At 41.1% G+C, this 26,715-nt stretch overlaps 1 protein-coding gene across 1 annotated transcript in view; it reads left to right on the top strand.

Moving 5' to 3' along the window:
* The window catches only part of ZFYVE16 (zinc finger FYVE-type containing 16), a 38,183-nt gene extending 11,846 nt beyond the window's left edge, over positions 1 to 26,337 (top strand). Inside the window, exons 4-18 of the mRNA XM_056847968.1 lie at positions 417 to 513; positions 955 to 1,059; positions 1,335 to 1,456; positions 8,368 to 8,740; positions 9,833 to 9,949; positions 10,806 to 10,961; positions 11,849 to 12,073; positions 13,779 to 13,861; positions 16,423 to 16,527; positions 18,048 to 18,198; positions 19,162 to 19,242; positions 20,642 to 20,804; positions 23,242 to 23,347; positions 24,984 to 25,148; positions 26,053 to 26,337. Coding sequence (XP_056703946.1) covers positions 417 to 513; positions 955 to 1,059; positions 1,335 to 1,456; positions 8,368 to 8,740; positions 9,833 to 9,949; positions 10,806 to 10,961; positions 11,849 to 12,073; positions 13,779 to 13,861; positions 16,423 to 16,527; positions 18,048 to 18,198; positions 19,162 to 19,242; positions 20,642 to 20,804; positions 23,242 to 23,347; positions 24,984 to 25,148; positions 26,053 to 26,217 — 2,214 coding nt within the window. The 3' untranslated portion in view covers positions 26,218 to 26,337. The remainder of the gene's footprint in view (positions 1 to 416; positions 514 to 954; positions 1,060 to 1,334; positions 1,457 to 8,367; positions 8,741 to 9,832; positions 9,950 to 10,805; positions 10,962 to 11,848; positions 12,074 to 13,778; positions 13,862 to 16,422; positions 16,528 to 18,047; positions 18,199 to 19,161; positions 19,243 to 20,641; positions 20,805 to 23,241; positions 23,348 to 24,983; positions 25,149 to 26,052) is intronic.
* Positions 26,338 to 26,715: the final 378 nt, after the last annotated feature.

The following is a 26,715-nucleotide window of genomic DNA, read 5'->3' as shown; positions in this document are numbered from 1 at the left end:
AATAGTGAGTTTCATAACTGAATAGGAGTTTGACCACTCGTCAGTGTTACCAATATCAGTTGTACTACAGTGGTTCAGAACAGACCAGAGGAGAATGTAGCAGGTGCTCAGATTACTGTATCTTTCTCATAAGTTTTCATTATCCTGATTAAAATAAACCGAGTTAAGCACAAACATGTTGAAAACCAATACAAAGTTTGGTGATTTTTCTCATGCACTATCCTCTAGGTGTCAGTATTACTCCATGGAATTAAAGGTGTCATGAGCTATGTTGTAATCAAAAATGTATCTTACATAGGTACTAAACAAGACTTTCTATGTCGCTTTAATTTTTCCAGTTGTGAATTGTCTGACTATCAACATGCAATGTTGCCATTTTGCTGGAATGATATCTTAATTCAGTTGTTCTAATCTAGGTTTTTTGTGGTTCCTGCTGCAGTCGAAAGTGCAAACTCCAGTATATGGATAAAGAAGCAAGAGTCTGCATAAGCTGCTATGATTCTATTAACAAAGGTAAAAAAACATTTTCAAGTGAGAAAGAACTGAAAAGGTAATTGTATAAAAAACCCCAGGATGTATAGGTTTTTTATGCTGTTATACTTATAAATCATGGTCCAAAACATTAATGTAATTTGTAATCGTTCCAAAACTCTCAGACTGTTTACGCTAAGCTGCATCATTATGTTAAGTGTGAGTTTTTTGGGGAAGGGATAATTATTTATTGCTTCAAATAGAACAGTTCTTATACTGGATCAGAATGAATATCAGTCTAGCTGTTGTCTTGTCACCATTATCTTTTCTCATATGAATTTGCCTTTACTCACGTCTGGCACTGGGTGACCAACATGAGTTAAAATGAAACTGAGTACAGTCTTGAGTTCCCTTTAAGAACTGTTGGGGATATGAATACTTCTGTATAAATATAACTGAGACGCTTAAACTTTTTCTTTTTAGCACAGGCATTTAAAAGGATGATGAGTCCAACTGCTTCTAATCCTAGTTCTGGTGTATCTGACAATCGTTCGACTGTTCAACCTTTGCAAGAAGCCCAAGCGTCTGGTATACTTAATTTATTAATTATTTGCCTAAATCCCCAGGTCTTGGTGATGTATTTGTACAGAAATATATCAGAATATCAAATTGTTGCCTTATCTCTGAACTGTCAAACAGTTGTAAAATATATATAGTTTGAAAACAAACCTATTTGAGGTCTTTGAGACATTTGAAGCAATTATTTATGCTAGAAGAATTAATGAATACTCATTGGTAGTTTTATTTATTTGGTGTTTTTTTAATTTGATTGTGGATTTTGTTTCTGCCTTATCCTACCTTAGGTGTCTGCCCTAAAGAACAGAGAAGAGTTTGGTTTGCAGATGGCATTTTGCCCAATGGAGAAGTTGCTGACACAACAAAACTGTCATCTGGAATCAGAAGGTCCCCACAGGACCTCCATCCAGTAAGTACATACCCAGTAAGCACAGACACTTTCCAGAATGTTTTTGAAAATATAAACTGTTTGGTACTTCTGTGCACAATTTAGTTCTCTTTAGTATGCTAATTGCATTCTCAGCTTTTGTCTATATCTAGTACAACCCTGAGATGGATATCCTGGGGGAGGGGGCTAGCCACTGCTCCACAGAGGATTTTTCCCTCCTGTCACAATTTTGATTACCCACCTACTTCACTGCACCAGGGTTCCCAGCAGGAAACTGAAAAGAAGCCTATAAACTTGGCTGAAGGGGATAGGATCTGGTTAAAAAGCCCACCCAAGCCTGGAACGATCGCTGAGGTAAAACTGGCACACAGTTTCTTTTAAAAGGTAAACAAGAACAAAGTTTATTTAGGATAAAAACATACATCTTGAGGTAAATATTAACAGTTCTAAATTAACCCTTAAAACTTTAACCTTTTCTCAGTCTTGAAGTCCGCTCCCTCTCCCCCCTCTCATTTCTTCCTGTCATCTCCTAACTCCACCAATACAACCCCTAAAGCCCTAGTATAACCCCACTAGAGGGGATTCAGAGCACATTGATAGCTTTCTTAGCTCTGCCTGTCACAGTCCCCTATTGAGGGGGCTGGTTAACTGCATCAGGTTCTTTGGCTGCTGTTTTATGATATGGCCAACTCAAGATACTGACCTAAAGACAGACACAATCATTTGCACCAATTTGGGTAGACAACACTCGAGAAGCTATTGCAGTGTTTCTTCCTTTTTGCTTTTTTTTCCTATTGTCATACTGCTTTAGCCCTCTGCTTGCACCCCATGCAAGGGTAAGTTCTTATGCATCTGAACAATGTAGGTGTAGTTGTAGAGCTTCCACATATCTCAGACTTGTGCTGCTTGTGGAAAACACACAAGACAGACAGAATGGAGCCTTGATTACTTACCGTGACAGCTCCTTCTCTTCTGAGGCGTCGGCGTCTTGAGCTGTGGGTTATTTTCCTCCATCTTCGGGTTAGGCAGGACCAATATTTATTAATTTTGCTAACTTCCTGTCTACCCTTGGCAGGAAAATAGCCTGCAGACCTCAGTTACAGTCTTGCTTAGCTATTACAACAGGAGTGAACAGTTGCTTTATAAAAAACACGAAAGATAAAACATTGACAACATCAACAGCGGAACAACACCTTTTTGAACCCAAAGGATTTGTATCATTGGCCTTGGTAGAGAAACTACCCCAGGACAAACTTGTTGGAACAACCTGGAAGGTGATCAATCACTGAAATTTGTAAACTGCATTCCCCTAAAAGAGAGACAGGAAAGGTTCACATCCGGGTGGGCAAGACGCCTACGCCTCAGAAGAGAAGGCGGCGTCACGGTAAGTAATCAAGGCTCCATTCTCCTCTGAGGCTGCGGCGTCTTGAGCTGTGGGACCTACAAGAGCTCCCCTGATGGGTGGGTTATGAACCTTCCTCCGCCACTTGCTGCAACACTCTGCGACCAAAGGCCGCTTGGGCCGACGACCAAGTATTTATTCGGTAGTGTTTTATGAAGGTCGATGTCGATGCCCAGAATGCAGCACGGCAGATTTCCTCTAACGGAGCCTGCTTATCTAAAGCCGCTGTGGTGGAGGCACTACGCAGCGAATGAGTGGTGATACCCTCTGGGATTGGGGCTCCCGAGGCCTTATAAGCTTCAGTAATACAGGCTTTGATGGTATTACTAATTGTTGTGGCAGACATTCTTTCCCCTTTGTTGGGGTTAGCAATTCCAATGAACATGCAATCTGTTCTTCTTATACCCTCTCTCCTCTTAATAAAGATGCACAGAGCTCTGCGTAAATCTAAAGAGTGCCAGTCTCGCTCCTTGGGACATGATGGCCTTGGACAGAAGGATGGCAGATTGATTTCTTGCAATCTGTGAAAAGGAGAATTTACTTTTGGAGTAAAGGTAGGGTCAGGAGTAAGGACCACCTTGTCTTTATGGAACACGCAAAGCCCTCTACGTATGGAAAGAGCCCTTAACTCGGAAAACCTTCTGGCCGATGTGATGGCAACCAGAAAAAGGACCTTCATGCGAAGGTATTTTAGGGAGACCGATCGAAGCAGCTCGAATGGCAGCTTTGTAAGGGCCTTGAGCACCAAAGTAAGACTCCAGGATGGAAAGCGATGTCTGACCGGAGGTTGGCCTTGCTTAACCCCTTTTAAAAAGGCAATGATGTGATGGTGTCTAGTAGGAGGAACCCCTTCAATTAAGGGAACGACAGTGGTGATAGCTGTAACCTTCCTACGCAAGGTGGATGCAGAAAGCTTCATATGTACCCCCTCCTGGAGAAACTCCAGAAGTTGATGCACTCCCAATTTCAATAGGTCAACCTTTTTCCTTCTTGCCCAGCGCACGAAGGCTTTCCAAGAGGTATTATAAATCCGCTTGGTAGCAGGCCTACGGGCCTCTAAAATGGTGTCCGCTACCTTGTCGGAGTAACCCCTGTCTAGTAAAGATCCCCTCTCACGTGCCAAATGGTCAAACAGAACCATTGGGGGTCTGCATGAACCATGTTACCCTGACGGAGAGTCCCCCATTGAGAAGGAATTCTCCAAGATTCCCGTCAAGACATCTGTTGCAGGGTCTCGAACCATGGTCGTTGCTGCCAGAAAGGGGCTACTAAGAGGACATTGGCCCCTTTGGTCTGGATCTTTCGGAGGACTTTTGGAATAATGGGCAGGGGAGGAAACGCATACAGTAGACCTGTTGGCCAAGGGCTCAGAAGGGCATCTATGCCTTCCGCCGCATGATGATGATACCTGGAGAAGAATCTTGGCACCTTGAAGTTTTCGGCGGATGCGAACAAATCTACTAAGGGATCGCCAAATTTGATGGAAATTTGCCGAAAGACTTCCTGATCCAAGGACCATTCCCCTTCGGCGACGAAGTGGCGGCTTAGTTGGTCTGCTTGGATTTTGAGGACCCCTTTGATGTGCTCTGCCCGAATGGATCTCAGGTTCGTTTGAGCCCAAAGGAAGATCTGCCCTCACTCGCGATGGAGGGTTGATGATCTGGATCCTCCCTGCTTGTTTATGTGAGCCTTCGTGGAAATATTGTCCATTCTCACAATGATGTGTAAACCTTGGATCAGTGGAGCAAAGGCCCATAGGGCGAGCTTGACCGCCCTCAATTCAAATAGATTGATATGCAGGGAGGACTCCTGCTCTGACCAGCGACCCTGTGTGGTGTGTGAGCTGAGCGAGGCCCCCCACCCCTCCAGGCTGGCATCTGTGAATATTTGTACAGGTTCCTGGTGAATGTATTGAGTGAGTTTGGAGAGGTTTGTCTGTAGAGACCACCAGCGCAGACTCTTCCTGGTTTCAAGGGAAAGTGTAACGATCCTGTCCCTCTTCTTTGCTATGTCCCTTTGAAAGGGTCGGAGCTGCCACTGAAGTGGTCTGGAACGGAAGCGGGCCCAGGGCACTACCGCTATGCATGATATCATGAACCCTAACAGTCTGGCTAACTTCATGAGTCTGAATGTTCGTGATTTGGCTACATTCATTGCTAAACCTATAATCTTTTGCAAGCGTTCTGAGGGTAGGAATATACAGTTGTGTTTTGAATCTATCTTGACCCCCAAGTGGATCAAGGATTGAGAAGGTGTGAGACTGCTTTTGCTGTAGTTGATCAGGAAACCATGTTCCTGAAGGACCTGGATTACCCTCACAGTATGCAAATTGGACTGATGTTGGGATTTCGCACAGATCAGAATGTCGTGTAGGTACGGGTGTACCTGGATGCATTCTTGTCTGAGTGACGCGATAACTGACACTAGAATTTTTGTGAACACCCTCGGAGCCGTTTTTAATCCAAAGGGGAGGGCCCTGAACTGGAAGTGTGAACGGCCATATGCAAAGCGAAGAAAACGCCTGTGCGATGGATGGATAGGCACATGTAGATATGCCTCTGTCAAATCCACCGCCGTCATGAATGTGTTCGGGCGCAGGGATTCCACGATGGACTTGATGGTTTCCATGCGGAAATGTTTGTGGGCCATCCTTCTGTTTAGGAATTTCAAGTTGAGGATGGCCCTCTCCCCATTTTTGGGGGGGACTGTGAAGAATATCGAGTATGTTCCCTGACGTCTTTCCAATTTGGGAACTGTCTCTATGGCCCTGCTCTGTAGGAGGTGCTGAATAGCAGTGTGTGTTCTGTTCCGTTTTTCCGGTTTGAAGGATGTGGGGGATTGAACGAATCTGTCCCCCTCCCCTCCGAAAAGGCCTAGAGGAGGGATTTCAGGAACCTCGTCTGTACTCTGATCGGTATCTGAATGGGCCCTCAATGTCCGAAAGGACTGGTACAAAGAAGGTCTGGACTCTTTTTTCATCTGCTTTGGCAGGGCCTGCTTCTTATCCTTGGTTTCGATAAGGATTTTGTCCAATTTGTCACCGAAAAGCCTGCCCTCCTGTATAGAATAGGACATCAAGGTGGTTTTTGCCCTAAAATCTGCAGGCCATGCCCTAAGCCATAAAGCTCTTCTTACTGATGTAACAGAGGCCATGGATCTTGCGACTAGTGACATTGTGTCCAGAGAAGCGTCTGCCATTAGGGTGACAGCGCTCAGGACTCTATCCAGGCCACCTGCTACTCTACGGTTCTCTGGTGGTACCAACTGGACAAGCTTTTTTAACCGTAAGTAAGACGCCCTAGCGAATATTGACGTGGTTGCGCTAGCCTGAATGGCTAGTGCTGAAACCTCATGGGCTTTTCTGGTTAAGGCTTCACATTTTCGATCTAATTGATCCCTCAGTGATCCCTTCCCATCCTCAGGGACGAGGCCAGGGGCCTGTATATCCACCACTGGAGCGTCCACCAGTGGTATTTTGAGCAAACACATAGCATGAGGGGCTAAATTGTACAATTTTTTGACATTAGGGGGCATCTGTCTATTAGAGGCCGGGTTGTCCCATTCCTCATGAACTGCTCTGAGGAAAAATTCTGGAAAGGGAACCAGGTGGTTATGAGAATGCCTACTGGGAAAGCACTCAGCCACTCCTTGTTTGAGCTTAGGAGGAGGAACATCAATGGGTTCACTCTCCTCCTCATTCAGATCAAGGGCCAGAATAGCTTTAGCTAGGAGTCCTTGGTAATCCTCCCCGCTAAACAGGCGGTTCTGAGATTCTTCAGGGGGGGCGCCTCATCGTCTAATTCGAACTCGCCTTCCTCTTTCTCATCATCAGAATCCATGGTGGATTCAAACGACTCCTGCGATTCATTCTGCAGGGTCTCCCCCGCCTTCCCCTTTAAGGCGGCCTTAGTGGGACAGTGGCCAGAAGTAGAAGGTCCCTGGACTACTGGAGAACCCTCTTCTACCTCAAGAGCATTAGAATGGGCTGAGGAGGAGGGGGGGCTCAACAGGACCTGCCCAGGGGAAAGGAGGGATTCTCATTTGAAAGGCTTGAAAAGCCTGCCACTGACGCTGGAGGGCCAGGTTCACCCAGCCGTCAGCCTCTTTCTGCGTTAACAGCCTCCCGCCTTGCGCCAGAAAGGGGGGGGTAGTTACCAACTCACGTAGGGAAAGACGAAGCGGTCTCCATGGATGGTACCGTGGGGGCCGCCTGAGGTGTTCTGCGGTCTTTTGGCGAGGAGGCGGATGGTTTCTTTCCGGCTCTCGTCCCCGCTCCGGCTTTAGAGGTGCGCTTTCGCCTTTTAATGGAAAGGAGCGGCGCCGTGGCTTTTCACGCCTTTTTTGTCTTCGGCACGGCCGCCTCCTTTCTCTCGCTCTGAGGGGAACCCTGTTGTTTCTCTCCCCCTAATGAGCCGCAATCGCTGTCATTGGGGGAAGCAAGTTCCTTCGGGGCGGATGCGACCAGCTCCCTATGATAGTCCTGTTAGGACAGGAGGTCGTCCTCCCTATCTAAAATGGCGTCCGCCATTTTGAAAATTCTCCGGAGAAGATTCCGGGAAAAGGAAACAAATAACTCACCACAGAGGACAGAACACACAGGGCTGGCTACTGGGGAGGTAAAATGGAGGACGGAACGAAGACGGAGCAAGGACACGAGACAAAGAACTTACTGGACACACAAACAGAATAGATCCTAATTGTAGTACAGAAGCACGGAGCTTTCTCCTTTGCGACCTGCTACCCCTAGAGGCAGGACGGAACTGAGGTCTGCAGGCTATTTTCCCGCCAAGGGTAGACAGGAAGTTAGCAAAATTAATAAATATTGGTCCTTCCTACCCCGAAGATGGAGGAAAATAACCCACAGCTCAAGACGCTGCAGCCTCAGAGGAGAACCCAGCATCTGTGTCTAAGTAGCTTTGGACTGTGTGTGCAATAAATGACAAGAATTGTTAGCAAAATAGGTGGTACCTGCTATCCTGTCGCTCTTCCATGGCTTCAAAATCATTTTGGGTTCTTTTTGGTACAGTCAAGAGGGCTTCAGATGTTCCTTCTTTGCCATGTTCCAATTTGTGCCCTTGTTTTGTATTAAAATATTAAATTTATTATCAGGATTGAAAACTAATCGTAATGCTTGATTTGCCGTCCTCCGGGGAGCTCAGAGCTGCATACATGATTTCTCTCTGTTCCCATTTTGTCTTCACAACCAATGTGTGAGGAAGCTTAGTGATTAGCTCAAGGTCAACCAGTGAACATTGTAGCTGATCAAGGGTTTTCAGCCTGGATCTTTACAACAGTATACCCATATACCACACTGTAGGGTGGTTAAAAACAAGGTGTTTCGATGACTGCAGCCAGTCAAGATGGATGACAAGCTGAGATGTGTTGCAACGGGGTGGGGGGGAACCATCCAAAGGATGAGTTTTGTAACAATTCTAAAAGCTGTCTATTTATTTTCATTGAAATTCTTATGTTTTTTAATTTTTTAAAGCTAAAATGAATGTCAAATCTAATTTTTGAATTCTTACCATAGGTTGAAATCCCAGCCAATGACATTGCCTGTGCAAGTGAGATTGGACCAAAGGATGGAATGCATGTTACTGGGAGTACAGACACCTTGGGTCATCCAGCTTCAGAAGATATCACATGTTCCACTGAAGGACAAGCTGAGCAGTTGAATAATTCTGACTCTGAGATTCCTCCTGCTGCCGAATTCCCGACTGTTGTTGAAGCTTCTGAGCCTCCTGTTCCTCTTGCAGCTAATGAAACTAATGAGGTGCCAGTTAGTCCTTTAGATTATGGGATGCTTTGTGATATTGAAAATTGTGTTAGCAAAGAGATCAGCCTTATTCCTGAAGATGATGGATTGCCACCTCTTCTACTTACAAAAGGGAGAAAAGGAGAACGTAAGTTTGCACTACCAAGGTGAAGGGTTTTTATTTATTTTAGCAATGGCATATGTTTCTAAAAATAGGAATGCTTCTCTCTGTCACAAAAGATGTGTTAAATTACATTGCAAAATCAATTTAGAAACACTGGGTGATACTGAGAATTAAAAAATAAGTATGTGATATAATCTAAATATTATCACATCTACTTCTGGATAGTCAGCTTCTAGAGTATTATGCTGGGGGCCCTATTTTTGGAAATCTGGTTTAAACTTCAGAGTGTCAGAATTTTATGTCCACAAGCTCCTAGCATGCTGTTAATGCTAAATAAATGTTAAATATAGGTAACCCTGCTGTTCTAGATAAAGAGTTCTATGACCCGTTCCTCTTTTTTCTAATGAAGGGAATGCTGAGGTCAATGGATATCTTTGTTACATCTTTTTCTTTTGTGTATCCTGGAGCTTTGAATGTTGGCCTTTCTGGCCTTTCCAGTTATTATTGCTGATAGAAAAGCTAAGGGGGGAATATTTCCATAAACTTCAGCGGAAAGGACAGTTACCATTATTGAAAACTGTACACAGAGGACCCATATCTGTTGTAAAAGCAAAATCAAGGGAAGCTTGTACGAAAAAACCACTTTTGTGTTTTAGACACTGTTTACTACAAAATCTTTGGATCACCAATACAGGTGATCTTAAGCATTGTTTCCCTCACTTTTAACTGTTGGGGTATGTATAAAGCACTGCACATTTTGGTAAGAAAGGTAGTATTGGGCACTTTCCTCCCAGTATTCCGTAAATATAGACATGAAAATTTCTCACTCATTTTCTCTCTCTCTTTGCCCCCCCAGCTTGTCTATCTCACCTAATGTCCCATGTACACTGTATAAATAAATTATCTGCTGTATAAATAAATTATCTATTCTTGCTGTCTGTTGGGAAGTGTCAGCGAGTACATGGGACTCTTTCCTTTCTTATATCCATCAGCAGGTAACTTCCATGGCATTCATAGACTTGATCAGCAGTGCCACATTTAATATTTTGGTTGAAGTAGAGAAAAAACCAAGTAAATTCTACTGTGTTTAACATTCTCTGTGTTTATATTTCTTAGAATCCTTAGTGGAAGAACATCCTTCTCATAAGCAAATTGCCTTACTACTTGAAGAATCTAATCCATTGACATTTATCCTAAATGCAAATCTTCTTGTGAATGTCAAGATAGTATCTTGTAAGTATTAGAATACAAAAAAAATTCTAAATGTTTTGTTGTGTCTGGATGCTACTATGAAATCAGAATAATATAAGGTGTAGATTTAATTTTTTTGAATTCCACGTGAGTTTTTTCCACTTTACCTTTGCTTGCTTGATGCAGCTACTCTACGTTAACTTTACTCTCTTTTCTATGATGGCATGAAGTTTGGGCATATTTTATTGCCCAGGCAGGGATTTTCCTGGATAATATCAGTAGACATATATAAATAGGTGAAGTGATATTTTGAATTAAACTAATCTGACAGTATAATCAGTTCTAAACTAATTTGTCAGTTATGCTACCTTTCAAACTCTTCACTAGACAGAATGAAAAAAGTAAAATTCTTGTTTACAGAGAGGAAGTGTCAGATGCAAATAGTTTAAGTTACAATAATCGAACAGCTGTGTTTGCTTCGGTTTAGTGGCTTCATTATTAAAGAGATCTGTAATTTGAAGAAATGTATATTTATACATCAGTAAGGATACCACCTTCTGATTTTGTATCTTTGTGGCCAATATAGCAACCGCCTTGTAGACCCTGATCAGGTGGAAAGGCAGCATAAAAATGTTTTCAATAAATAAATATTCTTACTATACTTTCGAAGGCTGCAATCATACTTTCTAGGGAGTAGGTCACATAGAACAGTGGCATTAAATTATCTGTATTAATGCTTAAGTTTGCACTGTAAGCTTATTAAAGCATGCTAATATAAATAGTGTCACAATTTCTAAAAAAGATGTAGAACAAAATCTGATTGCTTTGTTGCCTGTACAGAAGATATTGGCATTCTTAAACTCCTGCTACTGTGTGTTTTATTTTTTTAATCATTAAGATGATTCAGAAAGGTGCTGGTACTTCTCAACCAATGGGTTGCATAGCTTGGGGCAATCAGAAATTATTATATTATTACGTTGCTTGCCAAAGGAAGAGGATGTTCCTAAAGAAATCTTCAGATTATTTATCAACATATATAAGGATGCTATGAAAGGTATGAAACTTCACCATAGTTTTTAAAACAGTATGTCTAAAATTTTATAAAATGGTATTACATTATCTTTTAAGTTAAAAGAGCATGGAGACTGCATTCATGGCTGTTGAGCCTATATTTGTACTGCACTAAGAAACTGACTGTGCATAGCTGAGATTGATATGCAACTTGCCCTAAAGCGCAAGCCAGGTCATCCATGATTAGATCTTGGATTCCAGTGGCTTTTACATGGCAATAAGAGTTCTTCTGGGAGAAGGAGGACAAAGAAGGAGAGCTCCTCTCCCATACATGGCATGTTTTATTCTAACCTCTTCTCTACCTTAAAATATTTATTGAAAAGCCAGTGCACTGGAGTAGGAAAGCATTTTATAAAGAGTATACAAACACAGGGTATGGATCAAACACAGGGTATGGATCAAGTTAGAAAAGAATGTCTTTGGATCCAGTCCTGTGCTCTGGATGTAATCCAAGTATTTATCTGTATTGCATAAAATAGGTTTGGGAACGCCTTAAAATATTGGTAATAAAAACTGCAGTTGATTTGTTTGCTTAAAATGGCAAGTATTTAGGTATAGATATTACAGTGTAGTATTGAAAAATGATGTTCCTTGTAGCAGCAAGCAGGGATGAAAGAAAATATTATTTACTGCTTTTCTTCTGCTCTTCTGATAGGCTCAGGATAGCTAACAATAAAAACAAAAACTATAACTTAAACTCATGCATGTCCTCACATCAAAAAATTTACTGATCCATCAACAATTAAACCAACATCAAAGTTCATCAGCGGAGTGGAATGGAAGAATCGCTTCCTATTTTGGACTAGAAGCTGGATTTATCTCTATGTATGTATTGTGATGGCTTCTGACTAGATGTGTGTTTTTGACTAGGAAAATTCATAGGAAACCTGGAAAATATTACCTTCACTGAAGGTTTTCTTGACAACAAGGAGCACGGTGGATTTCTGTTTGTTACGCCAACTTTTCAGAAGCTGGATGATCTTGAGTTACCAAAAAATCCTTTCTTATGTGGCATTCTTATTCAGAAGCAGGAGGTACCTTGGGCAAAAGTTTTTCCAATTCGCTTGATGCTGAGATTGGGAGCAGAATATGGGGGTGAGTTTTAAGTGGGACCATGCTTAATCCCTACTACTTCAAATGCTCTAATCTTCTGACAATTAATTGTATTTGTCTGAGGTGTGATCTGCTGTATATTTACGTGATGTTTGTGACCTTCTGCAATGAGACTTCATTTTATTGATTTGTCTTGCAACAATTACAACTAAATTCAGAGTTCATCAGTGGAATGGAAAGGGAGGGTCATAAAAACTAAGTTGCTTTTTTCAGGTCTCTGGCAGCAGCTTTTTCAGTTTTTACGGTGTGGATAGAGAGGCACACTGTTTCTTTGCAAGAGTGTTGCCACGCAAAGAGATGATGAGAGCTGTATTTAGCAAGCATAGGGAGGCTGTAGTAGCAGTGGGGAAGCAGGAAAGTTCTGTCCCTCAGTTTTCAGAGGGTAGACTGCAGTATTTTTTAAACTGCCTGGATCAGACCCAAGGCCCATCAAGTCCAGCAGTCTGTTCACACAGTGGCCAACCAGGTGCCTCTAGGCAGCCCACAACAAGACAACTGCAGCAGCGTTATCCTGGCTGTGTTCAAAAGCATCTAATATAATAGCATGCTCCTCTGATCCTGGAGAGAATAGGCATGCGTCATGAATGCTCATGTGTGCTTTCACTCTGGGGGTGGTAGGGGGCAGGCCACTGAGCTGCCGTCACTGCCACCTGCTCTCTTTCATTCCCCCATACCCTGTTTCCTTCGCCTTTCCGCCTACCCCATTTCTTCTTTTTCACTTCTTTTTCTCATCCCATTTCTTCTCGCCCTCTCATACTCAATTTCTTCTTTTTCCTCTCTTACTCCCCCCCCCTCCACAACCAGACCTGCTTTTCTTCCTTCCTGCTTAGTGGGTGGGAGAGGAGGGCACCAGTTCAGGAACACTTGGGACTGATGGTGTGACCAGATGTGCTTGGTTGGAGGATGGGAGGAGCTATGATTGGGGCAAGGTATGGAACTATGAGTGGGGCCCATGAGCCTCTGTGGGTGGGGAGTTTGGCCCTTTATCCATTTGAGTAGGACGTGACTGGATTAGACAATGTCAGGAAGGAAATAGACATATCTATTATCAGAGGGATCTTCAACTCTGACTAGGAGGTGGTGCGGGAAAACCAGGAAAGGAAATAGCAGTCATGTTCATTTGTATCTGACTTGCCATTTTTGGAGGCAGCAGCCTACACGTCAACCTAGGTTCAGGTTTCCTTAGCATTCGTTTCTGTTGTTTCTTTTGTTGTTTCTTCCTTGGTCTAGGCAGCTGAAGCTAACTCTGTAGAGCATTTAAAATTATTAAAATATTAGTTATGGTGTATTAAAACCTGATAGATTTTTTAAAAATATGTTCTAGCCAGTTGAGCAAAAGATCTTTTATAGAGCCTACTGGATCCCTATGGAATTGGCTAAGAGAGGAGTGCAAATTATTTGGGTGGGGTGGGGTGAATGATGATTTCCCTTTTTATGAGCTAAATTTTAATGGGGTATGCAAGACAAAATGAAAGCCATCTCTTTCTAAGCTAAATAATTAATTTCGAAGACATACATTACCACAAATCTGCTGGTAGAAATCTGCATAAATACATCTACGTACATGCACACATTTTTTAGTGTTCTCTGCTTCCTTACCCCCCTTTAATTTGTCAGCTTCTACAGACTTAAAAGTTTATGCTCCTTAGAAATTAGTGTGTTCTGTCTTTCTTTTTCTTTTTGTTAGCATACCCAACTCCTTTAACAAGTATCCGGCACAGAAAGCCTCTGTTTGGAGAGATAGGACACACAGTCATGAACTTGCTTGTTGTGAGTAAATGATTTTACTTGTCTTTCACTGTTGCACTATTCCTATGATTAAAGTTGCTACATTAGAAAATGTATCAATTCAATTTTAAAGCATTTCAAAGTTGTGTGAAGCAGTAACTGTGAAAAATAATTATAGCAAGGTATCATAGGATGAATGAGACCAAAGCAAATAAATTAGGTTTAGGAATTAATCCAGAAGTTAGAAATGAAGTCGGGGATTCTCAAAAGTGGGTTGTGACTCTTCTCAGATGGATTGCAAAGCTAATAGATGGAACGAGGGGGAGTGGGAGGGGAAGGTTCTGGGAGACTTGATGGCATTTGAGATTGCCTGTGTGTAATTGTGAAAAGCCCATAAAATGTTTCTCAGTAATGCTAAATAATAAAAATGAAATATAAATATGTTCAGTGTCAACTGATATGAGATTTTGCATTTTATGTTATGGAGGAGGAAGGTACTCTGCTTTCACTTGACCACTTGGCAAATGGGTCCTGAAAAGTACAGTAAATTCAGAAGTGGGTCCCGCTATCTTCAAGAACTAGCAGTTCCATCAAAAATACTTTAGTGAAATATCTAGTTATTATTGGGTGTGATAACTTTAATGTATTTTAATACAATTCTGCATCAAATTTAATCAGGTGGGGTCTAAAGAGATGGTTACAAATTAAAGCCGTCTTGACTGGATAGGTGCTGTTCTCTAAAATGGTGTGTTGTCATAAATAGTGTTAAATAAAAATTCAGTTAACGTTGGTATCTAATGGGGCATCAGAAGCAAAATGTATAACTTTTCAGAGATGGTTGTCCTTTCACCTTATATATACTGCTGAACTGATAGTATTTCTTATTGTTTTAAAAAGGATAGACATCATACATCTTTTCCTTATACTTGGCACAGTATTCTTAGGAAGAATTGTCACCTGTTCCTAAACTGATCTCAGCTACGGCATCCTAGGTGCTCTGAAGAGAGGATTTGCATCATCAGTCTGACATTTTTTCTCTCCTTAACTTTCTCCCTGAAGCTTCCAGATGCTTTGGGCTATTCTTGAATTCTGCTCTTTTCCTCCATATTCACAGCTTCTTCCCCAGACTTTGTACTGTTGTTTCCCTTAGCAATTAGGCAATATGCACTGGACAGATTTTGTCCCAGTGATATTATGAAGTTTCCAGCATGAGAGCTCAGCCTGTAAACTTGTGACATTACTTTTCCAGTGAGAATATTTTGTGCCAATACCTTTCTCTTTATCTCTTGCCAAATTCTCTTTCTGGCTGCTGTTTTTCCCCTCCAGCCCATACTCTCCCAATGCTTTTCACCCATCTGGGATTCCAGCCTTGCACTTAAAGCATCCCAACACAATTTTAAGTAGAGTATTGGCATCTGGGCCTCAGGCCAACATGGTTATACTCTGTGAAAAATGCTTAGATTATAAATTGAATATGAGAAATAGGTATGTAAGAAGGCAGGATTCATGTACATCTGGTGAAAATGTATTTACTGTTCTTATCTAAAATATTTTATTAACATTTTTATTGTATAGTGTTCTAATGCAGCGGTGAGAATAAACGTTTTAAAACTAATGCTGTTATAGTACTAAGGAATCAAGGTGTCCAAGACATTGATTTTTTAAAAAAATTCTCATTTTAAAAAGTTCACTCCATAAAAGAAATCCAAAGATATATATACTGCTCTGATTGATTAGAAGACAGGCAGTACTTTTTAGTCTAATGGTCAATTCACTTCAGTGCTGGGGATACCATGGATCCTTTGGGTCTGTTTGGCCGACAGCAGGGCCTTCTTCCAATGCGAGATGCCTTCCCCAGCCTTTGTACTGTTGTTTCCCTTAGCAATAGGGTAGTATGCACTGGACAGATCTTGTATGCACTAGGACAGATCTTGCCCTAGTGATACCATGAAGTATCTTCCCACATCCAAACAGTGCAATCCTCAAGGGGGGGCTGAATCGGCTTAGGAACCGACGTGACCCCTGCTCTGGCATTAGTGCCACTAGCAGCATGAAAACGGGCACTAATGCTGGCGTAGGGGTCATGTGGCAGCGAGAGGCAGGGGCACCGGTGGAGCCTCGCCGGCAGCATTTCTCCAATGTAGGGGCTCGCACCGGAATCAAAGGGGGCATTCCCGGGAGCAGGGAACTTGCACCAGCAAAAGGGATGGTGTAGCTCCGTGAAACTTTATGGAGCAATTTCACGGGGCTTGGGGAATATCTAGTTTTTTACTTCAGCCGTACCTCTGCAAGCCACTGAAGAGGCGGCACTCCCCAGGAGTCCTGCAACTACCCCCCCTTCAGGATTGCTTTGAAAGGCTGCTTGCGTAAGCTGAAGGTGCTGCTGCTAGTTCAACAGAATCCTAGGATCAAGCCACAAGTATTTTGTCGACAGAAAACAATAGCACAACTTTTCAGGTCAGTGGGTTATAGTTAGTTCTTGTCTCAAGGTTGTTGCAAATAGCTTGCTCGCAGAATTTTAGTATTCCTTTGTATAACATGAACAATATCCTTGCAATTCAAAATTAAACATCTGGATTAACCAACTTCATATTTCATTGCAGGATCTTAGGAATTATCAATATACCTTGCATACAATAGATAACTTATTTATTCATATGGAAATGGGTAGAAGCTGCATTAAAATACCTCTGAACAGATATAATGAGGTAAGTGTAATTTCTAATGAGGGCCTATATAGGTGCTATTTTTGCACTTCCTCTGCCTAGCCCCCCAACTGTTTCAGCATTATACCTGCATCAAAGTAAGCCATGTTTAATACAGACTAATTGCAGATATAACCTGGGGTTTGAACATTCATATCTTGGATTAGAATACTGATTAAGATTAGTACAAACATCAACCAATTGTGCAAGAACAAGTGTTAGTGGGGAGAGGAGTACCTTCTCTCACATCCCTTTTAAGCATGGTTAATTGTTACGCTATAAAGGCTTTCTTTTTTTCTTTTTGCTTTCAGTTGCTCAGAATATTAGTAACTAATACTTTGGTGTTTGCATTAAACTTCCTGTTAAGCTGCCTCACTGCTTTTGCACTCACTGGTGGACAAGGGCTAGGAGACAGTAAATGCTTCCCAGAGAGAGGGAGTGGTCACTGCTGACTTGCAGCCGGCAATGGTGCATCTACTCTGGACCCAGGATAGTTGAATAACTACTGTCCAGTCTTTTGAGCAAAATGATTGAATGAGTGGTGGCGTGGCTACTTCAGAAATTTCTGAATGAAACTGATTGTTTGGATCCACTTCAGTCTGGTTTCAGGCCTGATTACAGGACTTAAATGACCTTGGTTGCCCTGGTGAATGACCTGTGCTGGGAGATGGACCCATCTCTGTCATGACTTTGTTAATTCTCCTGGATCGCTCAGTGGCTTTTGATACCACTGATCATGGTATCCTTCTAGTCCACCTATGAGGGTTGGAGGCGCTGTTCTGTGTTGGCAATTTGTGCTGAGTTCCCACCAATATGCGGATGACAGTCAGTTCTATCTTGCACTTCCAGGGAGGCTGTGGAAATAATTAGTTCCTGGAGGCAGTTAATGTATAAGAAATCATGATTTCCTGGAGGCAGTTTTGGAATGTATAAGGGCTAACTAACAAACTTAACCCAAACCGAAAGGAGGTTCGAAGCAGCTTACAATGATCTTCCCTTCCTCCCCCCCCTCAGGCACCTTGTGAGGTAGGTGGGGCTGAGAGAGTTCTGAGAGAACTGTGACTGGCCCAAGGTCACCCAGCGGGCTGCATGTGGAGGAATGGGAAATCAAATCCAGTTCTCCAGATAAGATCCCACCACTCTAAACCACCATACCTCGCTGGCTCTCAAGTAGGCCTCATGGTAACATCACATTGGAGGAGATCTTAAAAGAAACTGCACTGTGTGTCTTAAATACTTTCTCAAATTGTATACCATAGCATATGGTCAAACATGCGCTCTTGTAGTATTTTGTTGCGTCAAATATATTGTATCGTGTGACTGTGACTAACATTACACCAGACAAAAATGGCAGTATGAATTTTCTTTGAAAGGGATGTTAGGTATTAAGAAATTGACATAAATGTCAGGGAGGTTTAAGTGTAGATGCATAATTAATCTGTAGCAGCTTAATTTAAGATTTGGCTAGTGAAATAAACAAGGATTTTATACAAGACTTTTTAGTGGCATTTATATAATTGCAGGTGATGAAAGTTATGAACACTTCTAATGAACATGTCATTAGCATTGGAGCGAGTTTTAGTTCTGAAGCAGATTCTCACTTAGTTTGTGTACAAAACAATGATGGAGTCTATCAGACTCAAGCAAACAGTGCGACTGGACATTCTAGGAAAGGTAAGTGTCTTATATTTTAAAAAACCTATTCATCAAAATATTTATATCCTGCCTTTCCTTGTGGCTTAAGACAGTTTTAAATCATAATTGAAGCATCACAATTTTAAATCAGCAAAACAAAACCCTAATAATAGTTCTCCTCCCAAGCACATGTGCTGCATATTTTTGTGTCTGGGGTGTGGAGCCTTTATTTGTTGCCTGCCTTGATCTCAGAAGCCAAGCAGGTTGATCCCAGTTTACTAACCAGATGGGAGACAATGCAGAGGCAGATAGTGGCAAACCATCTGTCTGTTGCCTTGAAAACCCTACGAGGTCACTATCAGTTAGATGTGACTTGACGATTCTTTCCACCACCAGGAAGTAATCATATTCCTTGTTTCATAATAGAAAATGGAAAAGTAATCAGTAAGCAGCATTTTCCTACATGGTGTTTTAAATTTGCGTCCTGTCCTGTATGTTTCTTAGAAGAAGAAGAGTTGGTTTTTATATGCCAACTTTATCTACCACTTAAGGAAGAATCTAACTGGCTTACAATCACCTCCCCTTCCCCTCCCCACAACAGACACTCTGTGAGGTAGATGGGACTGTGACTAGCCCAAGGTCACCACAGGCTTCATGTGTAGGAGTGGGGAAACAAATACAGTTCATCAGATTAGCCACTGCCGCTCATGTGGAGGAGTGGGGAATCAAACCAGGTTCTCCAGATCAGAGTCCACTACTCCAAACCACTGCTCTTAACCACTACACCACGCTGACTGTCAAATTCTTGTTTAAGCTTTAATATAGGACTTGGTTTTGCTTTCTAATTCCTGCGATGTGTGAGCAGACACTTCATACACTGATGAGAAATGTTCCCAACCTAGACTTGTTTTTCTAGAACCACAGGATTCGCAGGCACTACATGTAGCACTTTAAATACTTGAAATATAGTGTGGGTGACTGAAGTATGCGTTGTCTGTATAGTTACAGGGGCAAGCTTTGTCGTGTTCAATGGAGCCCTAAAAACATCTTCTGGATTCCTTGCTAAATCCAGTATTGTTGAAGGTATGGATCATCATGATTCTAGTGCTAAAGTTGTTCAAATTCTGATATTGATATAATAACCTCCTTGTTTGGGGGGTGGGGTGGAATAAACATCAATTAATTAATTACTAAATTAATTTATTTATATTTGTACTCCACCTGTTTGCTGAGACTCAAAGCAGGTTACAAAGCTAGGAAAACAGTGCAATAAAGAAAATGTTAGGTATATTGTAAACAAAGCAGAAACTGCATTACAAAAATCCAAAAACATGCAGTACAAACCAGATAATCTATACAATAAACAGTGCAATGAACTACAACCCTAATTCCTTTTATGAGAGCACCCGCCTGGACAGTTTCATTTGACACAGTCTGTCGAACGATAAAAGTAATACATAGATGTGATGGGCAGGTTAGGTTCCGGCTCTTCCTAAGAGCAGCCAATGGGAACTGATATAATGTCAGAGAGACAGTTCAAAACACCAGTTAGAGAGCAGAAAGGGTGTTGAGAATGTGTCTGGCTGAGTGAAGCTGTGGCAAAGAAAGAAAGGCAATTTGTAACAAAGAATCCCAAATTCTGGAATAAGGAAACAGTTCAATGGAAAAGAAACTTTGTAACCGCTACCGGCTTTCTTCACTGTTATGTTCAAACCATAAATAAAAGTTAACTCTTTGTTTCGCCCTGTGGGCTGGTTGTCTCATGGAAATATATATTTTAGGATATGAATAAATGCATGTGAATGGAACAGTGTTTGAGCCCCTAGCCCCAATAACTCTATGCAGGGTCTGAGTGGGGCCATTATTAAAGGGGACTGGGCTACTCTTGTTTATTGATGTCTCTGTGAGTGAGAGAGGACCTGGTCATGGCTGTCTACAGATATTAAGAGGCAGGAAGGGTAGTGACATGTGACAGCCTGACCTACTAGTAACCCTGAACCTGAGGATGAGAGGTTGTGGAGGGTAGTAGGCACTGTGTGGGAGTGAGAAAGGGGCATCACAATAGAAGTTAATTCTAAGAATTTTTCTTCTGTATACTCATCACTTCTATTGAAATAATACAAATCTTATTCAGCTTCTTACAGCTTTAGTTCTTTTTATGTAACGTTTCATCCCTACTTTATTTGTGAAATCTGAATCATGATAGTTACAAGTGAGAATACTGAATCCTTTTTCTTCACATCATTTCGGAAAAATGCTTCAGTGGATGTGAGCTTAGTGCTCTAAGCTTATCAACTTTTTCTACAATAAGCATCATTGAATCGAATTGGAATTACACAAGAGTTTTTTTGCTTTGTAAAATGACCCAATATAATACATAGCCTTATGTACCTGAATTAGCTTTTTTTTGGTTAGCTTTTTTTTGTCAGTCAGTTGCAATACATAGTGTTTTATGTTCATTAAAATAACTTTTTCTTTACAGATGGATTAATGGTACAGATCACTCCAGAGACAATGGAAGGGTTACGTCAAGCTTTGAAGGAAAAAAATGACTTTAAAATTACATGTGGCAAAGTAGATTCAGGTGATCTGAGGGAATATGTGGACGTTTGTTGGGTGCAGAATGAAGAGAAAACAAATATGAGGTACGATGGCTACTAGTGTTTAAATATGTTTTGAGAATTTTTTTACTAAAATGTCTAATATTTAGCAACTGAGTAAAACTAATTGACATGCTGCTTAATATTGACATAATCATGTTTGCCAACTTCTGTTTTCTGGCATGTTGTTGAGTTTGATATAGGGGATCAAAATTTAACTTTCCATTGTGCACAAATCTAGACATCTTAAAAGAATTTCTTAGGGTAGATTACTCACAAACATCTCAAATATTTGTGCTGCTGCCCTTTTATGAATACTGTAAATGCCAAGTTAACCTATAAAATCTATTGAATAACATGGTTGAAGACTAAGATTGAATGATACCTCTGCTAAATAGAGGAGTCTTGCTCTGGAGGAAGAAGTCTTGCTCAAGAGGAAAAAATTAAGTCCTCCTGTACAAGACTCCTTGCTTAGTAGAAGGGTGTCATGAGATCCTGTCCATATTGATTAGCAAAACAGACACACAGGGAGCTTGACTCTAAAACAGTAGTATTGTAACAATCCTATATAATGCATACAAAACTAGAATATGTTGAATAGGAAAAACAGCTCAGATTTAGCAACCTAGTACACTAAAAGGTTGTGTGTGTGTGCATTTTATTTGTGCCTCGGTGTTAGAAATGGAAATGTCCCCTGTTACGGTCCTTATCTCATCCAGTGAGACCTTGGTTGTCATGGTGGCTTACCATTGGGTGATGGCTGCCAACTTGGAAGGCTTTAAGAGGAGAGTGGACATGTGCACAGTTCTGGTCACCCCACCTAAAAAAGGATATTGCAGAGTTTGAGAAGGTGCAGAAAAGTGCAACCAAAATGATCTATTCCTTGTCTAATTATGGCCAGCATGGAATTTGCCTTTTTCACAGCAGCTGCACACTGGGTTGACATCTTCATCAAGTTATTCACTACCACTGCAAGATCCCTTTCTTTGTCTGTTGCAACCAGCACAGATCCCATCAGTATATATGTGAAGTTGGGATTTTTTGTCCCAATATGCATCACCATACACTTGCTCACACTGAATCTCATTCGCCATTTTAATGCCCATTCCTCCAGTTTGGAAAGATCCTTTTGGAGCTCTTCACAATATGTTTTGTTTTAACCACCCTAAATAATTTGGTGTCATCTGCAAAGTTGGCCACATCCCTCCATTGTGAGAACTGACCATTTATTCCTACTCTCTGCTTCCTATTTTTTAGCCAGCTCTCAATCCATAAGAGGCTTGTCCTCTTATCCCATTACTATGAAGTTTGCTTAGCTGTCTTTGGTGGGGGACTTTGTCAGAAGCCTTTTGGAAGTCCAAAAAAGCAATGTCCAGAGGCTCATTCCTGTCCACATGCTTATTAACACTTTCAAAAAACTCTAAAAGGTTAGTGAGACAGGACCTACATTTGCATAAGCCATGTTGGGTTTTGCTCAGCAGGGCTTGCCCTTCTATATGCTTGACAATTCTATCTTTAATAATTCTTTCCATCAATTTATCTGGAACAGACGTTAAGCTTACTGGCCTGTACTTTCCTGGTTCCCCTGAACCCTTGGGTGTTACATTGGCAATTCTCCAGTCCTCTGGTACAGAGGCTGATCTAAGGGACATGTTACATACCTTCGTTAGAAACTCAGCAATTACCCATTTGAGTTTTTGAAGAACTCTAGGATGAATGCCATCAGGTCCCTGCAACTTGTTAGGTTGCAGTTTGTTTATATGTTCTAGAACTTCCTGCCTTGTTACCACTATTTGCTCCAGCTCCTCATTCTCCCCTCGCCAAAACATCTGTTCAGGAAAAGGCATCTGCCCTATATCTTCAACAGTGAAGACAGATGAGAAGAATTCCTTTAGCTTCTCAGCAAAAGGTCCCCCTTTTAAAGTCAAATGTAATTGTGTGAGATCTCCTAGGCACTTTCCCACAAACATATAAATTAAATTTGATACCATTGTGGTCACTGTTGCCAATTGGCTCAACCACATCCACATCATGCACTAAGTCGCTGGCAGCACCACTAAGTATGAAATCCAGGATCGCCTCCCCTCTGGTTGGGCCCATGACCAACTGTTTGAGGGCACAGTCATTGAGGATGCCTAGAAATTTTATCTCTTTGGCTTGACTAGAGCATGCATTTATCCAGTCAATATGAGGGTAGTAAAGTCTCCCATTATTACTACTTCATCACCTTTGGATGCTTCCCTGAAATTCCACTCGGCTAACACAAGGCATGTTAAAGCAGTTTTTTTGGATTCTGGATGTCAGACATTCAGCCTACTTGATTAAAATAAAAATAAAAAATGACAAATGAGGGAGCACTATAAAACATCTGCTTAATCTGTCACATAAAGTCATACCCAAAGCATTTTTCACAGTGTGTGGAAGAATTAATCTGTTGGTGCCCAGATGGTGCAATTAATGTAGTGTTAATCTTACTTCATAGAATTACAAGTCCAATAGATGGAAAGTCAATGGAAGGAGTGCAAAGTGAAAAAATAGTTCAAGAAAAAGGTTTTGAAATGGATGGAAAACTTATAAAGTGTACTGAAGTAAGTAAATATTGCTTTTTAGAAAATGACAAATATTCACTTAAGATTAAGGAATGCTATTAAAAATGTTGCCCTAACCTGGATGTTGGAGGCTGGCCCAATCTCATCAGATCTCAGAAGCTAAGCCGGGTCAGTCCTGAATAGTATTTGGATGGGAGGCGCTCAAGGAAGTCCAAGGTTGCCATGCAGGGGAAAGCAATAGCAAACCACCTCTGAATGTCTTTTGCCTTGAAAACCCTACAGGGTTGCCATAAGGCAGCTGCAACTTGATGGCACTTTGTACAGTACCACCATTAAAAATGTTACGTTATCTGTTTTATATGTGGTGTATATGCTTTGTGCCCTCATCTACCATTCCAACACCCATCCCTTTGTGTAATGACATTTCTTTTGTATAGCTGTAAATGTATGTATGAAACAGCAGGTTCTTTGTCTTTAGTTCACCTAAATTCCAGTTTTCTTCTAATGAGTTACGGGATTGCTAGCATCAGAACTACATTTTGTCTTCTGCCTTTGCTTTGCAAAGCATAAACACTACTTGACCTTGAAATCTCAGCAGTAAATACATCGTCTACCATTATTGTTACTGACTGAATGTCAGTAGTCTTCTGCAGGGTCTTCCCACAGATTTCACCATATAATAGGTTCCTTTATATGTTTTTAATCTCAATTAAATATCTTTTTCTTGCCTATCTTAAAGAGCGGGTAATTGGGTAGTTCATAGGGTGGGGTCAGAAATTGAACAAATCCAAGAGCTTTCATAGGATGGAGGATCAGTTAACAAGTCCAGGTATCTGTTAGATACCAAATTATTGTAGCACGGTGTTCACCTTCCTTTCCTCTCTCTCCCCCCCTAACCTAGTTTAAACTGGATTTGTATGCTGCACTGTAGTTGGTTAACGTGCTAATAATAGCATGTACATGTGTAAGTATATTAGGGAGGTCATGGTCTGGGAGCAAGGAGCCATCGGTAGAGTACCTTAGTAAAAAAAGACTGCGACAGTGAAGAATAGCATGCTAAGATGTGTATCTTTAGAATTAGCTACATGTAAAAATAATTATATAGAAAAATGTTAGGGGGCAAATAACTTTAGGGGGCAAATGGGGTTGTGGTCAGAATTTTAGGCAGCCCCTTTCCTCCTAGTTGCAATATCTTCTGACAGCTAGTGGAGGAAAGTTATTTATATTGCATATTCCACCCTGGGGATAAAATCCCAGATTTCTCTCCCAGGTACTTGAAATTACAAAGCAAAATAGGAATCAAATTTGACATTAAGGAGTTGGCTGGTGGACATTAGGTAGAGGCATCTCTTTGAATGTATGTCTGAGATTTGTGTATCATATGTTTAGATCATAAATATGTTTAGATCATAAATATGTTTAGATCATAAATATAGCTAAAGAAAGTTATTTCATCCAGAATTCTGTTGTTAAGTCCTTTTTTTTTTTTTTTTTACATGGGGGCATTCAATTATGATTTTGCCCACTTGGAGAGCAGTAGTGAGTTAAAGATTAAGAACCACTGATCCAGTATATCTCTCACTGAGCACTGCTTAAGAGATGTTATGCTGTTTTAGTAATTGTCTTGTTAACTTGCAAGGCTACCACTGCTGACTTTCCTTTAATTACTTTTCAGGTGTTCTATCTCCTAAAGGCTAGTGAACTATCCAACCATCCTCCTTACCAATTTGCTAAAGAAATTGCATTGGCTTGCTGTGCTGCTCTTCGCCATCATCTCAGAACACTGAAAAATAATGGAATGAACAAGATAGGTCTTCGAGTCTCCATGGATACTGACATGGTAACTGCTAAAATGATACAGTTGTACATCAACATGGCTGTTAATAATATAAAGCCCATTTGGATTGTAAGTTGTCGTTTAGAGGCAAAAGGAAAGGGGTTCAGCAGATCCCACCAACAGCTTGAGAGCGGTTCCAGGTGGGCCAGCCCCTCTTGTCACCTCCCAGGGGCTAGTTATGTGTGCTTGATTTGAGGAAAGGCAAGAGAAAAAGCCAGACTGTATACCATCCTCTCCTAACTATTGTGCTTAAGTCTTGTGGTTTTTTTTTTTAATGTAAATTGTTTTCCACTTAGGAAAAGCGACATACACATGTCTTTAGCGAAGTCAGATTCAGTTCTGTATAAAATGAACTGACAACATAATCAGGAAAAAATTAAAAACATTAGTCTTCCATTTTTGGCTAGTTATACATTATGTACCTCATGCATTGTCTTTGCCGTATTGCGTAGCACTTATTATCACCTCAGCATACAAAAGACACATGACATGACCTTACTTCATCCACAAGTGGGGGTAAAAACAACCTAACATTTGCAGAGGATGGCAGCAACTACTGGGCTTTTACTTCCCTGGCTTTCCCTGTTGTCAGTCACTGCAGGAACAATTAGTGGGACCACCTAGCACCATCCACTAGCCAGAGACACAACAGCCGCTGGAGGGCAGTGATGTCTCTAAACAAGATCTTGATCGTTGAGGAGGGACACAGGCTGGCTCCAGCCACTGGCCCTAAATATCTGTGTTATTATTTGCCAGCTGCCTGAAAAGGGTTTTTGGGGGCACTCAGTAGTATGATTTTTTAAACTGTAAGCTGTCTAAACTGTTAAGATCAGAATACAAATCTGAATAAGCAATTGTCTGATGCATGTATGTCTTGGTACAGTAAATAAAGTATTTTTCATTTTAGGTGGAATACCAGGCAGGCTCTGGAGGCCAGCTTCTGCCTCAGCATTATCTCAATGATCTGGACAGTGCTTTGATTCCTGTGATCCATGGAGGGACATCAGATGCTACAAAACTACCACTGGAAATTGAATTAATATTTTTTATTAGTGAATCTCTCATAATATAATTGATATGTGTATCATGCTGTAGTGCACTGCATTGCTAGCACTGATCAATACCAAAGCAGTTACATTACACTATGGATGAAACATTCAGGTTTTTCTTTTTAAAAGCCAATGATTTAGTAATCCATCTTTTAGAGTATTTTGCTTTTTAAAAAGTTAATATGTTCTTTAACATTAAATTCAAAGTTGAATTCAAAAACACATGGTTTTGTAGTGTTCTGAAACTACACTTAATATAGACACCGCAGAGTAAAACAAGTATGTGTTCTGGTACTAAAATATGCCCATATCTGTCTTTCTGAAATGAGTGTTTTTTGTGATTGGTGCAAATCTCATGTTGATTCATCGGATTGAACCATTCTTAACTAGTGTATCCTTTTTCCAGGATGAGCATATTTAAGCAGGACAGAACAGTTTCTAGGTCTTGCAGTTAAGATTTATATATTGAATCGGTTAATTACTAAAGAACAGGCATATTTTAAATGTCTGATAGTTTGCAC

The sequence above is a fragment of the Euleptes europaea genome, chromosome 4, assembly GCF_029931775.1.
Source record: "Euleptes europaea isolate rEulEur1 chromosome 4, rEulEur1.hap1, whole genome shotgun sequence".
NCBI lineage: Eukaryota > Metazoa > Chordata > Lepidosauria > Squamata > Sphaerodactylidae > Euleptes > Euleptes europaea.
This window is presented reverse-complemented; position numbering and strand designations above follow the sequence as displayed.